The following is a 24,932-nucleotide window of genomic DNA, read 5'->3' on the forward strand; positions in this document are numbered from 1 at the left end:
TAAATTGATAAACACTGCCGGGCGGGAATATTTCCACTGCTATTTCTGCATTGGCGTGACGTCACACGCGTGCGCAGTTCTGCCGTGTCGCCCGCCGCTCCAGCGCTCCGCCCCTGCGTTGCTATGGCGACCATACACAACCCGTCGCCGGGCTCGTGACAGCCTCCCGCGGAAGCGCTTTTCGATGCGATCGCGCCTCTCTTTACACAGCGAATATTTCCACGCGAAAAGCGGCCGCGTGGCCATGTTTTGCTCGCGTTAACACAGGTAAGTGTTTACGATCAATAAATTATGTTTAAATCAATAAATCATGACATGTCAAATGTGATTTTCTTTTTTCTCGCGGCAGAGCCCATTTGCAGATTATTTGCTCTTATCTGTGTGGTTATCAATGAAGTAAAATAAAATGTCACTGTACAAGGAGTGATGTGTACGAGTGACACTAGTGTGTCGCGTATAAGTCACAGCAGTGACACGTGTCTCTAGTGCTGACCCCCCCCACAGTATTAGTATAGAGCTCCATAGGTCACTGATATTATATTATATTATATTATATTATATACAACACCTGACAAGTTAAATCAGTGTTTGCTGCTTGCTGCAGCGGAAAACACACACACACACACACACACACACACACGCAGTAAGTTCTCCCTCAGTGAAGTCTGCATGTGTGATGAGCTGAGCGGTGTGTATCCACAGGCCCAGAGTGTGTTCTCTTTGCAGCAGCTGTCAGCCTGACCGTGTCTCAGGTATGAGGGGGTATCTGAAAACCCTGGGATGGGTGTTTAAACTGCAGCCCAAAACCACAACCGTGGGAAGACACAAGGACTCGGACCTGTGTTTGGAGGTGGGCCACTGTAGCGCACAGTCATTACGTTGCTGTTACCTAAGGGCGGCGGGTGGCACAGCGGTTACAGTCGACACCTCACGCTCAAAGGCCCCGGGCTGTTTCCTCTCAATTGACGCAGTGAAAATCACCCAGCTCTGCATAAATGTGTAAATCACTCCAAGTTGTTCAGTGTAAAAACCCAACGGTGTGTGTCACCTTGGAGAAGCGCATGAGGCACGCAAATATTAGTATTAATTAATTCATTAATGTAATATTGAAACCAGATTGGCTCGTCGGATGTTTGCGAGTTTTCCTAGCCGCCGAGTTCCTCTCCCCCGGCCTCCTGCAGAACGGGAGCGTGGAGGAGCACCATGCGCTCATCGAGCTCGACGAGCAGGAGCGATGCTTCGTGCTCCGCGACATGAACTCGGCCCACGGGACCTACGTGAACAAGTGTCACATCCACAACGCCGGCGTGCGCCTGTCCCCGGGGGACGAGCTGCACTTCGGCTACGGGGGGCCCACGTTCCAGCTGTGTGTGGAGTCCATGCCGCAGGTCGCATACGACGCTGATCATGTTCGCTTCTGATTTATTTCATTAACATTTATTTTTTATTTAATCTGGAGCAGCTTGTAGTGAAGTGGTTAGAGCTGGGGTCTTTACACGTCAAGGGTGCTGGTTCGAATCCCACTTACTGCTCTGTACACTACTTATGCTCAGCTGCTCCAGTGGAAAAAAAAAAAATCCGGGTGCATCACTGTAATTAACATTATTATTTCATAAAATATGGGGGGCGCGGTGGGTTGGACCGGGTCCTGCTCTCCCGTGGGTCTGGGGTTCGAGTCCCACTTGGGGTGCCTTGCGATGGACTGGCGTCCCGTCCTGGGTGTGTCCCCTCCCCCTGTAGCCTTACGCCCTGAGTTGCTGGGTTGGGCTCCGGTTCCCCGCGACCCCATATGGGACAAGCGGTTCAGGAAGTGTGTGTGTGTGTATTTCATAATATATCATTATTATGATGAACATTATAATCATTGCGCTTTGGAGGAAAGCGTCAAATAAATGTGAATTTACGTGGAAGTATTTCTGTCTGAAAAACACCATAGTTACCCTGTTATCTTACACTTGCTGTGTGTGCATACACCCATTTGTGTGTGTGTGTGTGTGTGTGTGTGTGTGTGTGTGTGTGTGTTGTGCAGGTACCTCCCCAGCTGTCTTGTCCTGCGGTTCCAAAACGCGTTGCCTGGCAGACTCCGGTCCAGCTTGTGGAGGAACCTCGGTCACTTTGCTCCTCCGTGTCCTCTCTGTGCTCCCAGTTTCCACACTTGGCCTCTTCTCCAGGCTCCAGGAGCCGTGGGGGGCCGGCCGCGGGACCCCGACCCCCCAGCAGGGGGCGTCCCGCCAACGCAGGAGCCACAAAAGCAAAGCTTGGACTCTCCGCAAACCATGTGGTCCCTCCCCGCAGAGCAGGTACCCCAGCAGGTGGTTTATATGCAAGTGATTGTTCGGTGATGCAATGAAAAAAATTATTACAATGTGACACTCGCTGCTCCTCGTCTTATGAGCGGTCAGTGATTTTTCCAGTTTATTTACTCCTAATTGCATTTTCTTCACTTATTCTATCTGTTTTTGAAAATTCCAGCTAGTAGCAGAGTAAACTTGGCCTGTCATTACCTGGCAAGCCTGTATATGGCAGTAAAACAGAACCAAAGAGAACAGGGGTGTGGCGATCAGCGCTCATCCACCTCACTTCCGTGGTGTTTATAGCCCGTGCCTGGTGTTCCTCATAGTTGGCGATCAGTCACTAGATGAGCAGCGTTGCACTCGTTCATGGGATGGGCTTATCCACAGTCTGAACACTGAAAACAAGTTTTTTTTCCTTACGTTTTCAGTCATTTTAATTTAATTCTAACTTGAATGTAGCTTGCAGTTAATAAAAATATTTTCAAAAAATAAATTTATTACGTACAAGTTATTAGAACTGCTTATATACTGTATAATAAATATAAAATATATAATATAGCCCCATGCAATAACAGCTATATTTTAGTTATTATTATAGCTATTTCTGAAATTTTTACAGAACCTACCCAGAAAATAAGTTAAGCAGCATTTGTTTTTTTTATGAAGCTTTTATTGATTGTGAATTAGTATTTGAAGTGACTTCAGATTTATGAACGGAATGAGTTACGAACAGACATCTGGTCCCAGTTGGAGCCGGTGTTCTCTGTTTTGAATCCAGTCACTGTTACATGTGATCGTTGATGATGCTGCTGTACAATTTGTGCCTTTGACATTGTAGGAAGTCAGATCAGAATATCAGGTGGAGGAGACGCTCCGGGGAACGGCGAAGTGCTGCCCAGCCCTCACATCCTGCATCTTCTTCTCCAGGAGAAGGTGGTCTCCCATTGTTGCTGTGGGATTTACTCTGGACACGCCACGGTATCCGAAGGTGGCGTGTGGGGTGGCATCACTGTGCTCCTCCAGTTGGCACTTTGCCCTCCTACAGGAAGGCAGGAACACAAATCAGAACATAAATAAGTGTCAAGTGCCTTCTGCTTCCTTGGGGAGGTCTTGTTGCAGACAACAGGTGGCGTAGCGGTTAAAGGTGCTGCCTTTGGATTCAGAGGCTGCAAGTTGGAATCCCACCTCCTGCTGTAGTACCCTTGACCAAGGCACTCTGAACTGCGGTAAAAATTACCCAGCTTTATAAATCGGTAAATAGTTCCACGTTGAGGAAAAGCATTCACTGGATTAATAATAATAATAATAAACATAAGAACAGTGGAATTCTATAGAATAAAGTAAGGCGTGATTGTACGGCATGATGCTCTGTGATAGACTGGTGTCCCATCCAGGGTGGTACCATGTCTCATGCCCTATGCTTCTAGTATAGACTCTGGACCAGCTGTTATTGATAATGAGCAAATGGGTGTACGAGTGGCGTGAATCAGAGGGGGAGTGAAAGTGAAGGAAGCCACCTTGGTTGATGGGGACCCTCCGTGTTTGGACCAGGATGAGCAGGCGCTGCGACTCGGAGACGAGGTGAGCCGCCTGGCGCCCTTCGAGAGCGAATCGCACCGGAAGGACGGGGTGATCGCCAGGCTGCGTGACCAGGTGTCTGTCCTCCGGCACCAGGTTACGCAGGCGACCCCTGAGGTCAACCTCAGGCTGCTCAGCCTGGAGAGGGACATCAGCGAGAAGAACGAGCAGATTGAGGAGCTGAAGGAGCAGGTAGGACAGTAAGGTCATTGACAGCAGAAAATCGTTGATTTGTCTTGTACCCTTTGACGTAAAACTTTTATTTTGTGTTTTTAGTGCTGGCGATTGTAGATCACCTGCAGTGTGTGTATGCATGAGTAAACGAATGTGAGTCTGCCCAGCAATGTAAACGCATCCCGCCCAGGGTGTATCCTGCGTCACGGCCCCTATGCATCCGAAGGAGACGCTGGACCACTGCAATCTTGCGCTGGGCAAGCATTTACTGATGGATGGATGGATGGATGGATGGATGGACGGACGGACGGACGGACGGACGGACGGACGGACGGACAGGTGGACGGATGGATGGACGGACGGGCGGATGGGTGGATGGATGGATGGATGGACGGACGGATGGATGGACGGACGGACGGATGGGTGGATGGACGGATGGTCCTGTGGTGCAAAGTGGCATGATTCTCCGCCCATCCATGAACAAGCTATCAGTATGTACAGTACACTTATCCCCTGTCATCTGGTCATAATTCATTTCTGAAAATGTACCAATATTGAAAAAAAAACAACCATTACTTATTCCTTTGTTATGGGGAAAAATTCTAGTTTGTTCCAAGCTCATTCCACGTTCAACCCAAAATCACCCTGAATGGCACCTAATATCACGAGGAAGAAGTTGTGTAACATTCATATATTATGAATAGCAACATTACAAAGAAAAGAAAATTTCTAAATAATGATTTCACAAAGTTACTTTACCGTGACGGTGGGAATGTTCAGACTGATCGACGCTAAGGCTGTATGTCACACTCATATAAAAGGATAATTAATTGAAAATGGGAGCTCAGTAAAAGAAGACGCAAACACATGGGGGTGTAAATGAGACCATGGATTGACAGCACGCAACTGAGAGTGCGGGTACTCGGTTCCCACAATGCAATGCATCTCCCGCTCTCTCTCACTGCCTCTTGGCACAGTTCTTACATGCACAGTTGGTTTATCATTCCCGACTGATCGCCGCAGGTCTGGACCCTATGTCCCAGATGGGACTAAACATTGAGACCTGTTCACAATACCAACCAACATCAACAACCATTTGTCCCGAGTGGGGTTGCGGCGAACCGAAGCCTATCCCGGAAACACAGGGTGCAGGGCTGAAGGGGGGAAGGGAGGCACCCTGGACAGGACGCCAGTCCATCACAAGGTGGTGGCACAGCGGTTTTGGTCAGGTACCCACTGTGTAGTGTGTCCAGGGTTGGAGTCCTGCTTGGGGAACCTTCTCCTATTCATAGTAAGTGGTGTTAGTTGTAGACCTAATAAGTGAGAAATCGGGGGTCTAATAACAGGGCGAGGGAATCTCTTTTCTCCTGATTACATTTACGCTCATGTTTTGTGACGCCTGTGTGCAGATGGCGGCGCTGCAGAGAGGCTCCGGCGAGGTGCTGAAACAATCCCTGGGCGAGCGGGACCTGAAGATCGCCAGCCTGAGAGCTCAGCTGGAGAAACTGAAGAGGGACAGCAGCGCATCTGCAGGTACCGTTCAGCCTGTGGCAGTGGGGTCACGGCCCAGACCGTCGGCGGCGTGCCGGTGGAATAGCGCCCCCTGTGTCTCCTTGTGTCGCAGGCCTGGTGACCAACTTGCAGAAGGACCTGTCCACGCAGGAGAAGAAGGCTCTCGCTCTGGCCGCCGAGGTGGAGAGGTTGCGGCAGGACATGCGGCGCAAGGATGCGCAGCTGGCAAACATGACCAGCAAGGTGTCCCCGCCGTCTCCCCCCCGTCCCCCGGCTCCACCACACACACTGCCCTGTCTCGACGTGCTATAGATGTTCAAAACCGCAGCCGGAGATGTACGTTGCTTTGGAGAAGAGAAGTGAATAAATGTGAACATATTACTGGACAGAAGGAATTTAAAGCAGAAATTAGTTGTGTATTATGTGATTTTTTTTTTTATATAATTATATTTTTTTAAATTTTAATTTTTAATTCAGATGTCTTAGTTTTCACAGGTGAAGGAGAGCGCCAAGGTGCAGGAGGAGCTGCGTGCACGGGAGAAGGATGTGGAGGTTCTGCAGAAGGTGGGTATGAGGTCCTTCTCAAGTGTGTCCAAGAACATAGAAATTAGAAATGATGCAGATGGGTGCTGTCTCACAGCTCTTTGTGTGTGTGTGTGTGTGTGTGTGTGTGTGTGTGTGTGTCTTGTATTGCTCCTTAGAGACTTGAGGAGCTGCAGCAAACTCGGATACAGATGCAGACAGCGCTGGTGCAACGGGCCACGGAACGGGACGCGCTAAAGGTCGCGCTGGACGTAGAGCGGAAGGTGAAACAGTCAATCGCGACACACAAACCTACGTGGACGAACTCCTCTGCCGTTGGCGGTGTCAGTTGGCGCGCTGTTCTTCTTACATCCTTTAGTTCAAGATTTGGGGACTTTGCTCTTTTTGAAGAGGAGGCTGGCATGGTGGATCAGCAGGTAGCGCTGGTGCCTCACAGGGTTTAAATGTGGGATTGAATCCAGCTCGGTCTGTGTGGAGTTTTCATCATTTCCTTCCTTAGTGTGTGTGTGTGTGTGTGTGTGTGTGTGTGTTACTGAGTTGTCATGGACTGATGTCTCACCCAGGGTGTAGTCTGCTTCACAGCCTATACTTCCATGATTTAGGGATAGGCTCTGGACCACCTCCACCCTGCACTGGACAGCCACCCATCCATCCATTGTCAACAACCGCCTGTCCCGAGCGGGGTCGCGGCGAGGTGGAGCCTAACCCGGCAACACAGGGCGCAAGGCTGAAGGGGGAGGGGACACACCTTGAATGGGACGCCAGGCCGTTGCAAGGCACTCCAAGCAGGGCTCGAACCCCAAACCACGCCACGCCGCCACGCCACCACGCCCGCCTACTGGACAGCCAGTTATTGATAATCGACGGATGGAAAGATCAATGCATCTGCAGAGTAACTATAACACACTTGCTGAAGCTTATTTTGCCCCTGGCTGTTTACACCTGCAGGAGAAAGCCTCCCTGGGGGCGGAGCTTGACGAGACCAGGCGGAAGGAGCAGGAGGCCATCACGCAGCTCAAACAGTCGCAGGAATGGGTGAGCGGCTGTGCTATTTCCTTTAAGACCGTGCTCAGAACGTGATGCCAACCCCCCTACCCCCATGTTAAACCACGCCCACAGAACTAAGCCACGCCCATCTGTGGTTGCACTACAGTACTCTATTTCTGTCCAGGTGGAGAGGCTCAGCAGTCAAATCATCCAGGCTGTATCTCGCACGCCAGGGGGGTCACCTTTCCAGGGCACTCTGTCTGACCAGCAGGTGAGTCTCTGGGAATAAACTGGATCCTCATCTTAAGAATGTAACTGGCATCAGAAGTCTGGAACTTTCCCCACTAAGAGGTCAAAGGTTAACAATGCATCGTAACAACCCCTTGATGTTTTCACAGGTTACGACCGGTAATAACCTTGATATAGCAATAATGAATACTTTTGAAATCTTTTTTATAAATAATTTCAGTTTTAATATTTAAAAACTGAATTCATATTTAATTTTGAAAGGTAATTTTTAAAATTGTGTGGCACGTTAAAACTGAAACCGATTAAAATAACTGAAAATAAAAGTACCTTCTCTCCACAAGTTCCTTTTCAAAGTCAATTGTTAATTGACTCATCCCATAAACACGTACAATGTTCATAATCCCTTTCCTCATCACTCGCTCTCAGGCGTACCTGACATTTATAACACTGTAAACACCGTGGAAGTGAGTTGAATTAAGGCGGCTCCACACTCGTGCTCTGTTTGCGTGTGCTTCTCTGACACCTACTTGCTTGGCACATTAAAACAGGTCGATACTAGAAGCAGAAATTTTGGAAAACAGATTAAAAAATACAGCTAAAAATAAACTTATAATAAATTAACTGGAAAATTTTCTTTAACACTTCATGACTGTTAGAAGAGGAGGCAACGTCATGTATTTATGTATTTACAGGCAGTCCCCGGGTTACGAACGTCTGACTTACGTACAACCCCTAGTTACAAACCGCCCCCCATAAAGCCTACCATATTAAAAATTCAAGTTACATACAAAGATCCCCAATAACAAACGGAGCTAATTTGCGACGGGCATCAAAACATTTCGCATCTACAGTGGTTCGTCGGCACGTGATCCTGAGGTAGGACAGACTTCTTTCTTTTCAGTCGGACCACGTTGCTGTTAACAGTGTGTCGTGTGTGTTACTGTATTTCGCTTTATTTTTTTTGTTGTTGTTGTTGTTTTTACCCTCCTAACTACGGCACCAAAACATAAATGTGATGCAAGTGTTGGTGATGCATCAAAGAAAAGGAAAATGATCACCGTTGAAACTAAAGTGGAAATAATAAAGTGATCGGAAAAAGGTGAAACACCAACGAACGTTGGAAAAGCGTTGGGATCCAGTCGGTCAACGATCGGGACAATTTTAAAGGACAAAGCGAGAATAATGGACCATGTAAAAGGTTCTGTCCCGATATCTCTCTGTCTGTCTATTTTAAATACTGTAGTTACATTTATTATTATTATTATTATTATTATTATTATTATTATTATAATATTAAAGATGTTTCAGTGTATCCAGAAGTGTTTCTTTAATGTTTTTTATGCATAGAAAGGTGCACTATATACTATACACTAAGACAGACATTTCACTAACTGACATTAGATACTGTCACGTCCACGCCCACAACACAAGCAACAACACCTGACTCCGCACTAGCTCATGAGTAATCGCTCACCCTATAAAGACCCTCCTGTACCGTTGCGGAATCTCGTTTGGGACAACCGCCCTTCCTCGCATTACTACACACACTCTTACTCTATTCACGATCTCCGGTTTTCTGACTCCTTGCTTCGTTCTCCGACCACGTCCACGGATCCTCGTTCCCGTCCCGTTCGCCGATCGACCGACACTTCGCCTGTCCCCGCTTTTGAGACCTTGCCTCTGCCCTCAACTTCTGATGAACAACGCTGCACTTGGGTTCAGCCGTCTCGGCTCCCTGTGTTCCGCGTGACAGATACCCACCATACCTAACTGTTCCGACTTATGTCAAAATTCAACTTAAAGACAGACTGAGGAACAGAAATCGTTCATAATCCGGGGAACGACCGTATTTCTGATTTCACATGCTCTACTTTTGCTGTTGTAGAAGCAAAGTGAAGTCGGTGTGCTTTTGGGTTACTGCAGATGGTCCAGCAGATGACGGAGATCATCAGGGAGGGAGAGGCTCTGAGGAACAAGGTGAAGGAGCTGCAGGAGGAGCTGGAGGAGGCAGCTGCCCAGCGGGACAGCAGGATCGCAGAGGAGCACACGCTGAAGAACTTGATGGAGGAAGGAAACGTATGTTACACCTGGAGGTCGGTGGGTCGGGACCTCGCTAGATCGATCAAAACAGAGCCAGGATGGAAGAAGTCTTGTAACTGATCCCACGGCAGGAACTTCTTCCCACAGCTGCCCCAGATGTGTACACTGGAATGGCAAAACGTGGCAGCATCCGCACAACCCAAGATAACGCTGCTTTATATTAATAAATATTTGATAAAAAGATATGAGATGGAAGGGGCAGCAGGTGGCGCAGTGGTTAGAGCTGTTGCCTGCATTAAAAGGATGTAGGTTCAAATCTCACCTCTTGCTGTAACATTATTGATCAAGTGAACTGACATGGTAAAAATTACCATACCTTTATAAAATTAATAAAAAATTTTGCGTAGCATCACACTATAAGTTGTTTTGGAGAAAAACTTTAATATGTAAATATAATGTCGATTCCCCTATTTTCATATTTTCATATTTAATCAAATATTAAATCAGAGGACTTCAACATCCATGTGTTTCACAGCTGAGCCCCACATTCCTGTGTTGGTGTCCAGGCTCGCTTGCGGGAGGCGCTCTCGGTCCCTGCGCTCCACAGGGAGGTGACGGCTCTAAAAGCACTGCGCGTTCCAGCAGCCCTCGCCTGGGTACACGCGACCACGGTTGGCATGCTGGACTGCCAGCTCACCCAGGTGGAGGAAGCGACTCGGGCCCTGTTGCATGCTGGGATAGATGTGTCCAACTCTGAAGAATGTGAGTGGGCTTCCTGTACCAGGGGGGACATTGGATCATCTGTTTCCCAGTACAGAGCTGTATCTGCTGCACCGATGTCAGATAGGACTATTGCATAATGTACACTTGTACTGATTGCTTACTATTTATTACCTATTCAAAGGACCACCCCAAAAATGGGTTGAATAAATACACACACATTTTCAGAACCGCTTGTCCCATACGGGGTCACGGGGAACCGGAGCCAACCCGGTAACACAGGGCGTAAGGCCGGAGGGGGAGGGGACACACCCAGGACAGGACGCCAGTCCGTCGCAAGGCACCCCAAGCGGGACTCGAACCCCAGACCCACTGGAGAGCAGGACTGTGGTCCAACCCACTGCGCCACCGCACCCCCTCGGGTTGAATAAATATTTAATGTTATTTATAACATTATTGTATTGAATATATGATAAATAAATTAACGTGTATAAAATGAATAGTTTTATATTTCTAAAATATATGACATATAAAATGCATGGGTTTATATTACACACACACACACACACACACACACATTTTCAGAACCGCTTGTCCCATACGGGGTCACGGGGAGCCAGAGCCTACCCGGTAACACAGGGCGTAAGGCCGGAGGGGGAGGGGACACACCCAGGACGGGACACCAGTCCGCCACAAGGCACCCCAAGTGGGACTCGAACCCCAGACTCACCGAAGAGCAGGACTGCGCCACCGCGCCACCGCGCCCCCCCGGGTTTATATTAATAAAAACGTATAGGATATTTATAAAAATGAATGGGCTTCATCATGTTACCAGATTAATATAATCCTGCTATTTTTCATGTGGGGGGGTGCAGTGGTGCAGCGGGTTTGGCCAGGGCCTGCTCTCTGGTGGGTCGGGGGTTCAAGTCCCGCTTACGGTGCTTTGCGATGGACTGCTGTCCCGTCCTGGGTGTGTCTCCTCCCCCTCCGGCCTTGTGCCTTGTGTTGGCAGGTTAGGCTCTGGTTTGCCATGACCCCGCTTGGGATAAGCGGCTTCTGTGTGTGTGTGTGTACTTTTCATGTGCTTTTAGTATATTTTCATGTTCTGTATGTCGACTGGAAATATCCTTGGCCATAAATATTATCTTCCCTTATCATAACTTATTTTATCTTATTTTAGATCCAGCTGGCATCTCTGGTGGAATCCAGGCCCTCTGTGAACGTCAGCAGCAGTGTGAAGATGACCTCAGAGCCCTGCAGGTAGGTGCCATTCCACTCCTCCAAACCCAGCCTTCCCAATCCTGCCCACACACTTGTATTGATTAGCTGAGCCTTTTCTTAAAGAGCCATTTAGCTGTTAGAGTTACAGGTGTTCCACCAGAGAAGATGAATCAAGAATCTGGTTTAACAGGGCAAAAAAATTCAAAGACTCGAGGAGTATACTTCTGTGGGTTCATGGCCAACTAGGAAGTGATTTGAACGTGAAGATCAAGCAGTAGATCCAAATTTGTTGTCAAGATGCCCTGCAGCCCCCTTAAGAACTTGGTGCGTGTGTGTGTGTGTAACCCTTTGAGCAGGAAGAGCTGCAGGCATCTCAGAAGACCCAGATTCAGAGCAAGGAGAAGCACGCCAAGGAGCTGCAGGAGCACCTGGAGTCCATCAAGGAGGAACACGCCAAGGAGCTGCAGGAGCGTCTGGAGTCCCTCAAGGAGGACCACTCAAAGGAGCTTCAGGAGCGTCTGGAGTCCCTCAAGAAGGACCATGCAAAGGAGCTTCAGGAGCATCTGGAGTCCCTCAAGGAGGACCATGCGAAGGAGCTTCAGGAGCGTCTGGAGTCCCTCAAGGAGGACCACGCGAAGGAGCTTCAGGAGCATCTGGAGTCCCTCAAGGAGGACCATGCCAAGGAGCTTCAGGAGCATCTGGCATCCCTCAAGGAGGAGCTCGAGAAGCAGGAGCAGCAGGTGAGGAGCAACATTCATTCTTCTGTTTGTTCTTCTGGAGGTGTTTCACTCTAGGGTTTGAGAAAACATCAGCTCCCAATTCTAAGTTTTGCAAAGAATTCCAATTCTTTTCCTGTTTTTCAGCTTTTTGATTTTTAAACTTGATCTGATCTTTTTGTCAATTCCAGCAGTAAATGAAAAGAGCCTGAGGGGGAAAGTGACACCAGTGTTGTTTTCATATCATTTCCATGGTGTGGAAGATAATGACATGTGTTGTCATAGGTGTAAAAAAGTATCAAGCTCAACAGCTGGTTGCACCACCTTTAGCTGTAATGGCTGCAACTCAGCGTCTTCTGAAGCTGTTCACCAGGGTTTTTCTCAAGACCTCTTGAGAAAAACTGTTGAACCCTATAAGCCTGGATAGGGTCACGTGGCATGGCGGGTCTAGGCCTGGCTGTTCATGACTCCACATTATAAAGGCAGTGTGCAAAAACAGGATACACGGGAGAGTGGCAAGTTGGAAACCATTGGTCTGTCAGAAAGAAACATGACAATTTGTGTAAAGTTCACAAAAAAGTACCTGGCTGGGTGTCAAAGTTTCTGGAAGAATGTTCTGTGGACTGACGAATCAAAAGCAGAACTTTCTAGATAATAGGGGTCTGGTTATATCTGGTGAAAACCAAATATGGAATTTCAGAAGAACCTTCTACCAATGGTCCCGCAGGGTAGTGGCAGTGTAATGCTCTGGGGACGTTTTGCTGCCAAAGGATCTGGGCGCATTACTATCACTGAAGGAGTCATGAATTCCACTTTGTATGATGTAATTCCCCTAGTAGATCCTTGAGCACAAGGCTCTTGCTGGGGTGTAGTGAGTGATCAGATCCTGTAGGTATCGGCGTTCAGATCCTTTGACTGTCTTGAGGGCCATAATTATAGTTTTGAACTCAATACTGACAACCGCAGGGAGCTGAAGGAGAGAGATGAGGAGGGGAGATAGTTTTAGATGCAAGTTCCTTAACCACTTTGCCGTCTTTACTAACTCTGCCACTCTATCACAGTAAATAGTTTGAAAGGAAGTGGATTGCAGGGTGGCAACAGCTGTTGGGAAACATCTGCCCTCCTTTGCTGCAGAAGCTGGAAGCCCAGAAAGAGGAGGAAGTCAGACTGAAGCTTCAGCTGGAGGAGATGAGGGAGAAGTTGGAGTCGGCTCAGACAGCGGAGGTAAGTGGAGGTCAGTGGGGGTTAGGTGGGTATTTCCCAGACTTCCTTGGTGGAACCCCTTGTGGCCCAGTCCTCAGAAGTCTCCCGCATCCTCTCAGGCCACCTTACGTGAGCAAGTCCGGACCCAGGAGGCGGAGCAGGAGGCGCGGCTTGCGGAGGCAGAGCAGAAGGGGGCGGAGTCTGAAAGGAAGTGCTGGATGTCTCTGGAGGAAGAGTACCGGGAGCAGGTCCGGCAGCACGCGCACACCATCGTGGCCATGGAGGAGAAGATCGTTGAGCTCAGACAGAGCCTAGGAGACAACGACAAGGAGAGGGACGGCCTGAGGGAGCAGCTGAGAGGTAGGGAGCAGTCGGGAGGGACACGGGCTATATATTTGTGTGTGTCTTTGTGTGTGTGTGTGTGTGTGTGTGTGTGTGTGTGTGTGTGTGTGTGTGTGTGTGTCTCTCGTGTCACGTGCAGCATTGCGATGTGTTTCTCCAGATGTGGAGGAGAAGTTGAAACAGGGTGAGGCAGAAAAGGCGACCGAAGTGCAGGCCCTTGAGGAGAAGATCACTGCGCTCAGGTACCCTGTCTCACCAATAATAATGGTTGTTTCATCACTCATACATGAGTACAATTGTCCGAAACCTTTATACATAATGTATAAATCTCTTACTCTTCGCTTTTTATTAAGCTTTCATGTTGTCTTCGGGTTGCTTTCCTTACTCAATAAAGAGATGTCACCCCATGTCACCCTTCGTCTTGATTTCCTCATGAAAGGTGACTGAGAATTATGAATTATTCATTCTTCCTCCGGTAATCATGTAATAACGTGTTTGTTGAGCACAGCAGGTTAGACGTGGAGTTCTGTGTTGTCAATTTTTATAATTCTTATTATTTATAGTCTTTTTTTTCTTATGGTTATTTTCTTTTTTCTTTTTATTATTTAGTGCTCATTCACGGAGCAGTAAACTCACTTTAAAGAAAAGCATCATCAAAAGACATAAATATAGTAAAGTCTCGATTATCCGACTTAAATGGGACCGATGCCAGGTCAGATAACATAACACAACAAAATTTTTCAAAGTTCTTAGTTATCTTGATTTTTGCGTTGATTATGATTTTTTGACATTCAGCGATTACCAAAATACCACTAGTCGTTCTCAAGTGTGAGTTTTAGTTTGGTACTTTGCAGCCACTGGAAGATTCTAGAAGGTACCAGAACATTGTAGAAAGTACCAAAACATTCTAGAAAGTATCAGAGCCTAAAAGATACTGGAACATTCGGTGCTTGGAACCCGGTGCCAAAATTTGCCAGAATTTTCTAATTTCAAGAATGTAGGATATTTTTCTAAACGCTGAAATATAGTATAACTAATGCCGAAAGTATGTTTAATGTAACAAAACTGAATGGAAAATGCAAAGAACTGACATAATAAAATTTCTGTTACATTGTGGTATTGATGATTGAAAACTTGTTCATCATTAATGCAATAATCACTTGTGCTGGGTGCACATATGGTCGGCAGAAAAATTATTTAATAAAGTCAGTGCTCTGCTGGGCAGGTTGGATGTTCAAAAAAAAATTGAGAAACACAGCAAAAAATAATAAAGAGACAAACAAACAAAAAAGTCGCACAAAGAATGTCCTTCTAGGCTGCTGTGTCCTTCCGGAAATCTGAGAAATCATCACTCCATACGAAATACGGAGTCGACATGTGATCGTCTGTTGATTTCAGCTTCAGTGCGATTATATTTATTTAATTTTCTGTATATTAGAGCTCCAAAATGGTCACACGTATGTACCGTATGCTCATGATGGGGTTTCTCCTGTATGACTGAACGTGGATCCTCCAGTTCAGCTCCACTAAGGACCCCTTTCCTTGTGCAGCTGCTGTCAGTGGGAGTCAAAGGTTAAAGTCCTGATACTTCTCCAGGGACGCTCTGGCCGAGGCCAGGAAGGAGGCGGACGACCGGGGAGAAGTCATCGCCGCCCTCAGCCGGGACCTGTCCACAGCCAACGCCAGGTTGTCCGACAACGCAGGTGAGGTCCGATGGGGTTCCGCGCTGGGGATGCCGATCGCGTCCTCGCGTGCCGGACCCCCCGCGTCCTCCTCTCTGTGTGTGCAGAGGTGAGCGAGCAGCAGAAGACCGAGCTGGAGCAGCAAAGGGCCCTCGTGGTCCAGCAGAAGGTCCACCTGGGCACGCTCACGCAGAAGCTGGGCCAGATGTCCCGGCTGGTGGACCAGAAAGGGGCGGAGCTTCAGCGAGCCCGAGAGGAGCTCAGGTACTCTCTCCACACACTGGAGGATCCATGGATTTCATGGCGCTTTCCTTCAAAGTTAATGGTTAGAACCGATGCCTTATACTCAGGACTTAGTTTGAATCCCACCACCTGCTTTAGTGGCCTTGATCAAGGTACTTACCCTGAATTGGTACAGTAAAAATTACCCAGCCGTGTACATGGTGAAGTGTAATTAGTAGTTTAACACTGTAAGTCACCTTGGAGAAACTGAATGAAGAACAAAATAACAAGTGTGCATATAAAAGTGTATGTAATAACTCGTCAGATTATGTGATGTATGTGGAAATAATCTGCTGAGCCTCTTATTTTAGTGATTGGTGTGTAAATATGAATGCAAGCGGTGTATTGCAGTGTGTGTTCGTATCTGTGTGTGCGCGCGTGTGTATCGCCAGGCTGTGTCGGGAGGCCCAGCAGGACCGTGTCGGCCGAGAGAGGCAGGAGGGACTCGACCCAAAACGCACCTGTGCGGAATGCCAGGCCACGGCACAATCCGTGACCTCGAGTACGTGAGACGGACCCCCAGCAGTGCAAATATTTCAGCTTTAAGCGTCTCACACACACATAAACACACGCACACCAGCCAGTGAGAAAATACAGGAGACGAGTCACGACCCCCCACGGCCTGTATCAAACCAATTTTTAAGTTATGAAGCGCTGTATGATTTTGGATGGGACCCAACACGACCTGTGAGTGCAGTGTGTTGTTGGGGTGACCGAAAATATTATATTAAATTATTGACATATGGATACTAAGGGACGCGTTAGGTTTACTTGAGCACCAGAGGGACATGTCCACCTCTGTCCTCCTGTAATGTTTTTGTTAGTTTGTCCTGTCTTTAGTTATACTCCGACAATCAGCTTTACCAGGGAAGAACTGCTGAACATTCGACAATACACACCACCCGACATTTTACCGGTTTTCGACTATTCTGACGTTTTGCTGGACATTGTAGTCGGAGGTGCAGCGGCGCTGCTCAAGCGCTCCAAGCGCTCCAAGACGCGCAAGCGCGGAAAGCGAGCCGGCGCGCTTGTCAAGCTCCGAAAGCGCGGCTTTAGAACAGCGCTGCCTAGTATCCATCTGGCGAACCTCCGCTCCTTACCCAACAAAATGGACGAACTTTTCCTCCTTTCCCAAAGAAACAAGGACTTTTTAAACTCTGCTGCTCTGTGCTTCACGGAAACCTGGCTAAATGAAGCCATCCCGGACAGCGCGCTACATCTGCCGGGCTTCCAGCTGTTCAGAGCGGATCGCGACGCGGAATCAGCGGGGAAATCACGTGGCGGTGGGACATGCTTCTACATCAACGAAAGGTGGTGTACAGATGTGACAGCGTTGAAGAAGATGTGCTGTCCAGACCTAGAAGCGCTCTTCATCAACTGCAAGCCTTTCTACTCGCCGCGGGAGTTTTCCTCCTTCATTCTCGTAAGTGTTTACATTCCACCACAAGCGTGCGTGAACGCAGCGCTGCAACAGCTGGGCGACCAGATCACTGACACGGAGCAACAACACCCGGACTCTGTTATAATCATTCTCGGGGACTTTAATAAAGCAAATCTCTCCCGTGAACTGCCAAAATACAGACAGCATATTACATGTCCCACCAGAGACAGTAATATTTTGGACCACTGCTACACCACAGTAAAGGATGCATATCACTCTGTTCCACGGGCAGCTTTGGGGCTCTCTGATCACTGCCTGGTTCATCTTATACCGACCTACAGGCAGAAACTGAAATCAGCTAAACCTGTAATAAGAACTGTTAAAAGATGGACTGGGGAAGCAGAGCAGGACTTACAAGCCTGCTTCGAGTGCACTGACTGGAGTGTTTTTGAGGCTGCTGCTAGCGATCTGGATGAGCTCACAGACTCTGTAACATCATATGTCAGTTTCTGCGAGGATATGTGCATCCCTACCAGGACTCGTTTAACATACAACAATGACAAACCGTGGTTCACTGCAAAACTCAGACAGCTTCGTCAGGCCAAAGAAGACGCCTACAAGAACGGGGACAGAGTCTTGTATAAACAGGCCAAAAACACACTGGCAAAGGAGATCAGAGTGGCTAAGAGAAACTACTCTGAAAAGCTGAAGAAACAGTTTTCAGCCAATGATCCTGCGTCGGTGTGGAAAGGCATGAAAGACATCACAAATTACAAGACACCACCCCCCGGCACCGTGTCAACTCAACAATTAGCCGACGATTTGAATGAGTTTTATTGCAGGTTTGATGAACCCTGCCTCACACCCTACACCCATTCAGACCCTCTCTCCACCAATCACTTAACAACTCAAGTAACCCCCACCTCCCCCCCTCTTGTACCTTTGATCTGCGAAGAGGAGGTGCGTCGGGTCTTCATCAAACAGAAGACAAGGAAAGCACCAGGCCCAGACGGCGTCTCACCGGCCTGCCTAAAAACCTGTGCTGACCAGCTGGCCCCTATCTTCACAAAGATCTTCAACAGATCACTGGAGATGTGCGAAGTTCCTTCCTGCTTCAAACGCTCCACCATCATCCCCATCCCAAAGAAACCCAAGATCACAGGACTTAATGACTACAGACCTGTCGCCTTAACATCTGTGGTCATGAAGTCACTTGAAAAACTGGTGTTGGACTACCTGAAAGACATCACTGGACCCTTGCTGGACCCCCTGCAGTTTGCTTACCGAGCAAACAGGTCTGTGGATGATGCAGTCAACATGGGACTGCACTACATTCTGCAACATCTGGACAAACCAGGGACTTATGTGAGGATCCTGTTCGTGGACTTCAGTTCGGCCTTCAACACTATCATCCCACACCTCCTCCTGTCCAAATTAACCCAACTCTCTGTGCCCACCTCCATCTGTCAGTGGATCACCAACTTTCTGACAGACAGGCAGCAGATAGTGAGGCTGGGAAAATTCTCATCCGAAACTCGCACAATCAGTACTGGAGCCCCCCAGGGATGTGTGCTCTCCCCACTGCTCTTCTCCCTGTACACCAACGACTGCACCGCGAAAGACCCCTCTGTCAAACTCCTGAAGTTTGCAGACGACACCACGCTCATCGGCCTCATCCGGAATGGCGACGAGTCTGCCTATAGACAGGAGGTCCAAGAGCTGGCTGTCTGGTGCAGTCATAACAACCTGGAGCTGAACACTCTCAAAACAGTGGAGATGATCATGGACTTTAGGAGAAACACCTCAGCATTATCCCCACTCACCATCATGAACAGCACTGTGGCAACAGTGGAGTCGTTCAGGTTCCTGGGCACCACCATCTCACAGGACCTGAAGTGGGAGTTCCACATAGACTCCATTGTGAAGAAGGCCCAGCAGAGGTTGTACTTCCTTCGCCAGCTGAGGAAGTTCAACCTGCCACAGGAGCTACTGCTGCAATTCTACTCTGCAGTCATTGAGTCCGTCCTCTGCACCTCTATAACTGTCTGGTTCGGCTCAACTACGAAGTCAGACATCAGAAGACTGCAGCGGATAGTTCGGACTGCTGGAAGAATCATCGGCACATCCCCCCCAGCTCTCCAAGAACTGCACTCGTCCAGAGTCAGTAAAAGGGCGAGCAAAATCATTCTAGACCCCTCACATCCAGGCCACTTCCTCTTCGAACCCTTGCCATCTGGCCGGCGCTACAGAGCACTGTGCACCAGGACAGCCAGGCATAAGAAAAGTTTCTTTCCTCAGGCCATCTACCTCATGAACACCTAAATCTCTCCCCTAGAGAGTAAACCGTGCAATACATAATGCTATTTATATTTATAACTATTTATCACATTTCTCCTACACTCCCTTGCATTTGTATCTAGCGACTATTTTTGTACTATTTTTGTATATTGGGTACTTTATATTTTTAAATATTTTTTATCCCTTGCTCACATACTCTATCTTCTCATCTGTGTCTTGTCACTTTCATTCTGTCTGTGCTGTGGTAGTTCCTGTCACCAAGACAAATTCCTTGTATGTGCGAACATACTTGGCAATAAAGCTCGTTCTGATTCTGATTCTGATTCTGATTCTGTCCCACATCGTTCCTTTTACCCCCTGTGCTGTGGAATTGTCCCTCCAGGGCTGTGTGACCACCAGATGGCGCTGATGAGACAGCAGCCCAACGGACTGGGAGCGCAGAGGACAGATGGACAGGGGTCGGACACCACTTGCCAGGTACCCCCCCAACCCCATAACTCTCCCCAAACCCCCCAAGACACCCTCCCGGAACTCAACCCGCCGTTTGCGTTCAGTCACAAGCCATTGGCTCCGGGTGTCTTTCCAGCATGGCCTCCTAGCCCCTGCGGCGATGTGTGGGGAGACCCTGGAGCGCACAGCCAGGCTGGACCTGTCCGACACCCTGGACCTGAGCGAAAGGACGGTCAGTGTGGGACGCTGAGGAGGGGAAAGGGTGTTGGTAAATTATGGTAAAAAAACAGCTCAGCTGGTGGTCTCATGCAATCCTTGTTTATGAGCAGCAGGTGGCGTAGTGGTTAGCGCCACCGCCCTTCAATCAGAAGGTTTGAATCCCACTTCCTGCTGTACTGTCCTCGATCAAGACACTTACCCTAAATTAATGCAGTAAGAAAATTCCCCGCTGTGCAAACGGCAAAAAAATTGTAAGTTGCCACGGAGAAAAGCATTCGCTCGACGAAAAAAGTGTGTCTTTATTACGTGATTTATTTGCATAAAGAGTTTAATATGTATAAATCATAGGTTCGAACTGCACAGCCGGGCACCGAAGCAGTTCAGTTCAAATGACTTCAACTCAAGGCTATAAACAGTACACCCCTCTGGCTTTGAGTCCGGCTCCTTGACCGCTGCTCCCCCTGCTGGTCACACGCAGTACCTGGAGCTGGTGCGTGCCCTGAGCGAGGTGCTGGAGCTGAGTGAGGAGCGTCTCTCGGGTAGCGCTTCCCTCAAGTACCTGCCCCGGGAGGAGAGGGAGCGCGTCGCCACCTGCAGGCTGAGGGACCTGGAGGTGCTGCGAGGCCAGGCCCAGCGGCGAGAGGAGCAGCTGCGGGAGTACCAGAGGGACCAGCGAACCTGGAGGTACGAGAGAGATGCTGCTGCGCCGCACTCCCGTGACAGCGGAGGCCTCGTTCCTGGGACTGGAACCTGCAACCTTGTGATTGCAGGTTCATTTCATCAGTAACTGAACATCACGCTGTCCCCTTGATCGGTGATGCTAGAGTGAAGCATCATTGTTATGGACCAGCAGGTGACGTAGTGCTTAGAGTCATCACTTTGCAGTTGGAACATTCTGGGTTCAAATCCCCAGTCCTGCTGTTGTACCCTTAATCAAGATACTTACACTGTGTCGATGCAGTAAACTTATCCTGCTGCGTGAAATCCGGTAAATGGAAAATCAGTGGCATTAAATCATGAGGCTATTTTATTTGTTTGAACGATTATTAAGTCGATAGTAGAATTTAATCTGGTAATAATTTCAGCAAATCTATATTCCAGGATAGACTCTGGATCCTGGACACACAGATATTAATAATAAATGTTTCATTATTAGATCTATAATAATATTTAATTTATTTGATTGAATCCAGGAGAGGATAAGCAGTTGCTGATGATTCATCGATTGATTGATTGATTGATCGATCGATCGATTGTAGTACAGGGATGCAAACTGTCTCTGGTCTTCCTCCCACTTCCTGTCCGACTCCCGCAGGGAGAGCCAGGCGGCGGAGCAGCGCCTCCAGGGCAGGGTGGACAGCCTGAGAGAGGGTCTGCAGGCAGAGCGCCAAGAGAGCGCCCTGCTCCGCGAGGCTCTGCGTCGGACCCGGGACCGTCTGGAGCGTGAGGTCACCCTCAACAGGACCGTCAAGGAGCGCAAGGTCACCGTGGGACCTGGGGGGGGGGTCTGAAACTGTCCGTCAAGTGCTTCTGGAGGATAATTGCTCCAGTAAAATACTTTGCTTTATAAATGTCTCACTTTTGTTTCATTACAAAGTTGACTCTATGTCTTGTACTTCAGCCTGCGGTACATTTTCAAAGAGTTTGAGTAATAATGTTCAGGATACATTGTTGAACTGGACCCAGTACCATGAGGTGGAAAGGGGGATTTGAACCGCCGACCTCTGCAGCTCTAATCACTGCGCCACCTGCTGCCCTTGTAAAATGCAGGTCACTTTGGAAGGAGCACCTGCTGTGTGGTTATATGATATATATGGTTTATGTGGTTAAAGGTTCAACACTGTATGGAAATGATGTATCATGACCTCTTTTCAGAGTGGCCTTCAGATCACGCAAGAAAGGAAATAGTTTCCTGTTTTTGACACTTTTGCCTTTTTGTGCAAATCCGTGACATTTTTAGTCAAGACCCAAAGCGACGTGTGTTTTGCCTTGTATTGGGCGACACAGGCTGCCGTTCTGGACCGGGGTCCGAACAAGAGTGGGAGGGTGGTCGCTCACAGCTGCGTGCAGCCTGGGCTTCGTGACAAGGTAGGACCGGGTCGCTCTTCGTACCCACACTCATTAGCTGATTATGTCCTTTCGCGTGGTGGGCGGAGCCAGCTCTGCTGTCGCCACGCCCGCGTGAGCAGCGTTCCATGTACTCGCACAATGTGCAGTTACGCTACAATGGCTCAGGGTTAAGGTTAGGGTTAGGGGTCGGGGTAGGGGAAAGGTTAGAGGTAAGGTAACTCGAACCCTAACCGCTGGGCAATTGGACATAGGTTTGAGTCCCCTCAGGCAAGCTGGTGACTGTAAAATGCCTGTTTTGCGTGTGTGTGTGTGTGTGTGTGTGAGTCTGAGAGTGAGTGAAACCGCTCTAGTGTACAGATAGGTGGGTGTTAAAGAACAAAGGTGTCACCAAACTACTAGTTAATAATTATATATGATACCACTTGGGACAAACGGTTGTTGACAATGAATGGAGGGATGGACATACGTATCTATACATATATATACATATATATATAAAACATTATAATAAAACAAGAGAAAAACATCTGCTAAAATGAATAAATGTACATTTACACTAAACTTTATTACATATAAACTCTTTGCCAAGAGAATGTCAGCCCTGCTTTGAAGTCAGATTTCCCACAATGCACTTGCACCACACACAACGCCATCCTCTGGGACATCGAGTGTGGCCCTTGGCACCACTCTGTCCGAACCTGTGGCTCTGTGGAGTTTATTATGAAAATGACTTTGGGGGTTGACACATCTGCTGTACTCCCTGCCCGCACGCTGAATAATAATTCATATGAATAATTCATAAGTGGAAAGAGAATTCCCTCAAAAATATGACGGCAAACCCAGGTTTTGCTCGGCACATAATTGGCAGGGCGCTCAGCAGGGTGGTACTTGAAGGTACAGCTCTCCTTCTGATGGAGGGGGGCGAGGGGTCCCGTCCCCGTCACTCTTCCGGAAAGTTCCGCATCTGCGGTCGCTGTGGTAACTGGCAATGTGCCGAGCAGCTGAGCGCCTGTCTGATCGCCCGTCTACCCCCCTCCCCGCCAGGTGGCCTCCAGGAAGCCCTGCTTGCAGGAGAAGCTCCGGAGGAAGGAGTACGAGACGGAGGTCCTGAAGGAGCAGTTGAGGAGGAAGGAGCAGGAGCTCCATGATGCCACCTGTGCTCTGGAGGCCGCGACCCCTGCTGACCCTCAAGCATCGTGGGAACAACAGTGTCCCGATCCCATGTCTCTGACCTCAGTGGAACTCATGGCAACTCCACTTGTGTAGTTCTTAAAAAAGAGCTAATTTTACAGTCAGAATTTTCTTCTTTGTTCAACTTGCTGACGGCTGAGGGTTTCACAGGGATCTGGAACATTCTCAGCGGAACCCGTGTCTCGTGTTTCCCCAGGACCGAGGGAAAGGGGGCTCGTTCAGCACTTACTTACCCGACTGAAAGTGTGTGAGAGTTAAAAAGGTGGCGCTGGGACAAAGTGATGCGAGGCCTTTCAGGGGACGCCGTCTACACCCTGGCGGATCTTTACCCCCCCCACCCCCGCATCATCAGCCTCCCTCTCCCTAGACGATGTCTCACCCACTTTCTTTGTCCTCCCAACAGCCTCATTTGCATGTTTTTTAAAACCATTGTTCACTCAGCATCGTTAACCACTTTTCTAATGCAGGGTCACAGTGGTCCAGAGTCTATCCTGGAAACATAAGGTGTGAGGCAGGGTACACCCTGGACCGAATGTCAGTGCATTGTGGGGCAATCTCTCACACACACATACACACAAAAAAAATATGATTTTGTTGTCAAGTTATTTGGCACTAATGAGAATAAATTGACAAATTAATAAGTTGTGTTAAACAGGAGATAACAATGACTGTCTGAAATCTTGTGCTGATACAGCCCCCCCCCCCAACAGACGTCTGTAGAACTGATGTAAGACCCCATAAAGGTGGTCTGGCACTGCATGACCTACAGGATGGCCCTTCAAAGACAGCTGGGAAGTCCTCCTGGATCCAAAATCCCACAGAAGAGATCCCCTTCCCCCCGACACACACACACACACACACACACACACAGAATGCAGGGTACAGCATCACATCATCGCAGGGAGCGCACAGCCCAGCTGAGTCAATCGTCACGTGCGGTTAAGGATGCATGGCCTGTCCCCCCATTCATCAGTTTCTTCTCCCCCCACTGGTATCGCAGCGATTGATCACATCTTCCTGCTTCCGGTAATTTCTACAGTGTAATGTATAAAGGCAGTAAACCTGTGTGTATGCAAACAGTTAAATGGTAAATACCGTGGTAAATGTGCGACTGTACATCCTTATATTGCTTCTGATTGTCCCAATTAGCATAATGAGGCTGGTGGTTCAATTTATGAACATGTTCTGTGTGTGTGTGTGTGTGTGTGTGTGTGTGTGTGTGTGTGTGTGTGTGTGTTTGATCTCTCCACTGACAGCACATTCTTTTGTGTTTGGAACCCTCTCCAGGTTAGGGACCGTCTCAGACAGGGGCAGCCACACGCATTAAATCCCCACTGTCGCGCAGCATCTCAGGGAATGCTGGGAAAAAAAGGTAGTCGAGGGATGCGGGAGGCTTTTCATCTCACCATGGAAACAACAGCAGTCTTTCCTGAACATTGCCTCCATTATTACATACACGTACCTTAAGGCGCTGACATTGGGGGCAACTTTCTGAAATATTTGTATAGATATGTATTTTCATATATATACATTTTCACATTAATCATATATGTCCTTTATTTCATGTGTATATCATATATATCATACAAGAAAAAATTTCCATGATACTCCACAGGCTAAAGAAATAAAGAGGAATCAGTCTGAAAATTCTACTAAAATATTCATATTCATTAATCTTTTGCTTTTTTTCAAAATTATACATCTGGTTCTTCCCGCATTCATTTGCAGCTGAATTCACACTTTCTTTCTGCAATGCATATTTCTTCCGCCCTCCTTATTG

At 48.2% G+C, this 24,932-nt stretch overlaps 1 protein-coding gene across 1 annotated transcript; it reads left to right on the forward strand.

Annotated features, from left to right (window-relative positions):
• The first annotated feature begins 154 nt into the window (after positions 1 to 154).
• On the forward strand, positions 155 to 23,856 carry fhad1 (forkhead-associated (FHA) phosphopeptide binding domain 1). Its single transcript, XM_029249721.1, has 28 exons — positions 155 to 267; positions 727 to 850; positions 1,182 to 1,388; positions 2,030 to 2,300; positions 3,133 to 3,227; positions 3,846 to 4,064; positions 5,456 to 5,579; positions 5,671 to 5,801; positions 6,045 to 6,122; positions 6,260 to 6,364; positions 7,050 to 7,136; positions 7,273 to 7,359; positions 9,261 to 9,413; positions 9,944 to 10,139; positions 11,278 to 11,357; positions 11,675 to 12,058; positions 13,169 to 13,258; positions 13,357 to 13,597; positions 13,740 to 13,821; positions 15,176 to 15,282; positions 15,369 to 15,525; positions 15,936 to 16,045; positions 19,605 to 19,699; positions 19,809 to 19,904; positions 20,370 to 20,575; positions 21,207 to 21,372; positions 21,899 to 21,979; positions 23,006 to 23,856. The coding sequence occupies exons 2-28, from the start codon at positions 755 to 757 to the stop codon at positions 23,225 to 23,227; spliced, it is 3,966 nt and encodes a 1,321-aa protein (XP_029105554.1). The 5' UTR covers positions 155 to 267; positions 727 to 754; the 3' UTR covers positions 23,228 to 23,856.
• Positions 23,857 to 24,932: the final 1,076 nt, after the last annotated feature.

This window comes from Scleropages formosus, chromosome 2, assembly GCF_900964775.1.
Source record: "Scleropages formosus chromosome 2, fSclFor1.1, whole genome shotgun sequence".
Classification (NCBI taxonomy): Eukaryota; Metazoa; Chordata; class Actinopteri; order Osteoglossiformes; family Osteoglossidae; genus Scleropages; species Scleropages formosus.

What these genes read in the sequence shown, in the direction of transcription:
- fhad1 (XM_029249721.1), top strand. Translation starts at nt 755, where the DNA reads ATGAGGGGGTATCTGAAAACCCTGGGATGGGTGTTTAAACTGCAGCCC. An exon ending in CGCTGGACGTAGAGCGGAAG is followed by an intron (nt 6,365 to 7,049) that starts GTGAAACAGTCA and finishes TTACACCTGCAG; the next exon opens with GAGAAAGCCTCCCTGGGGGC. An exon ending in AGGGACCAGCGAACCTGGAG is followed by an intron (nt 20,576 to 21,206) that starts GTACGAGAGAGA and finishes CGACTCCCGCAG; the next exon opens with GGAGAGCCAGGCGGCGGAGC.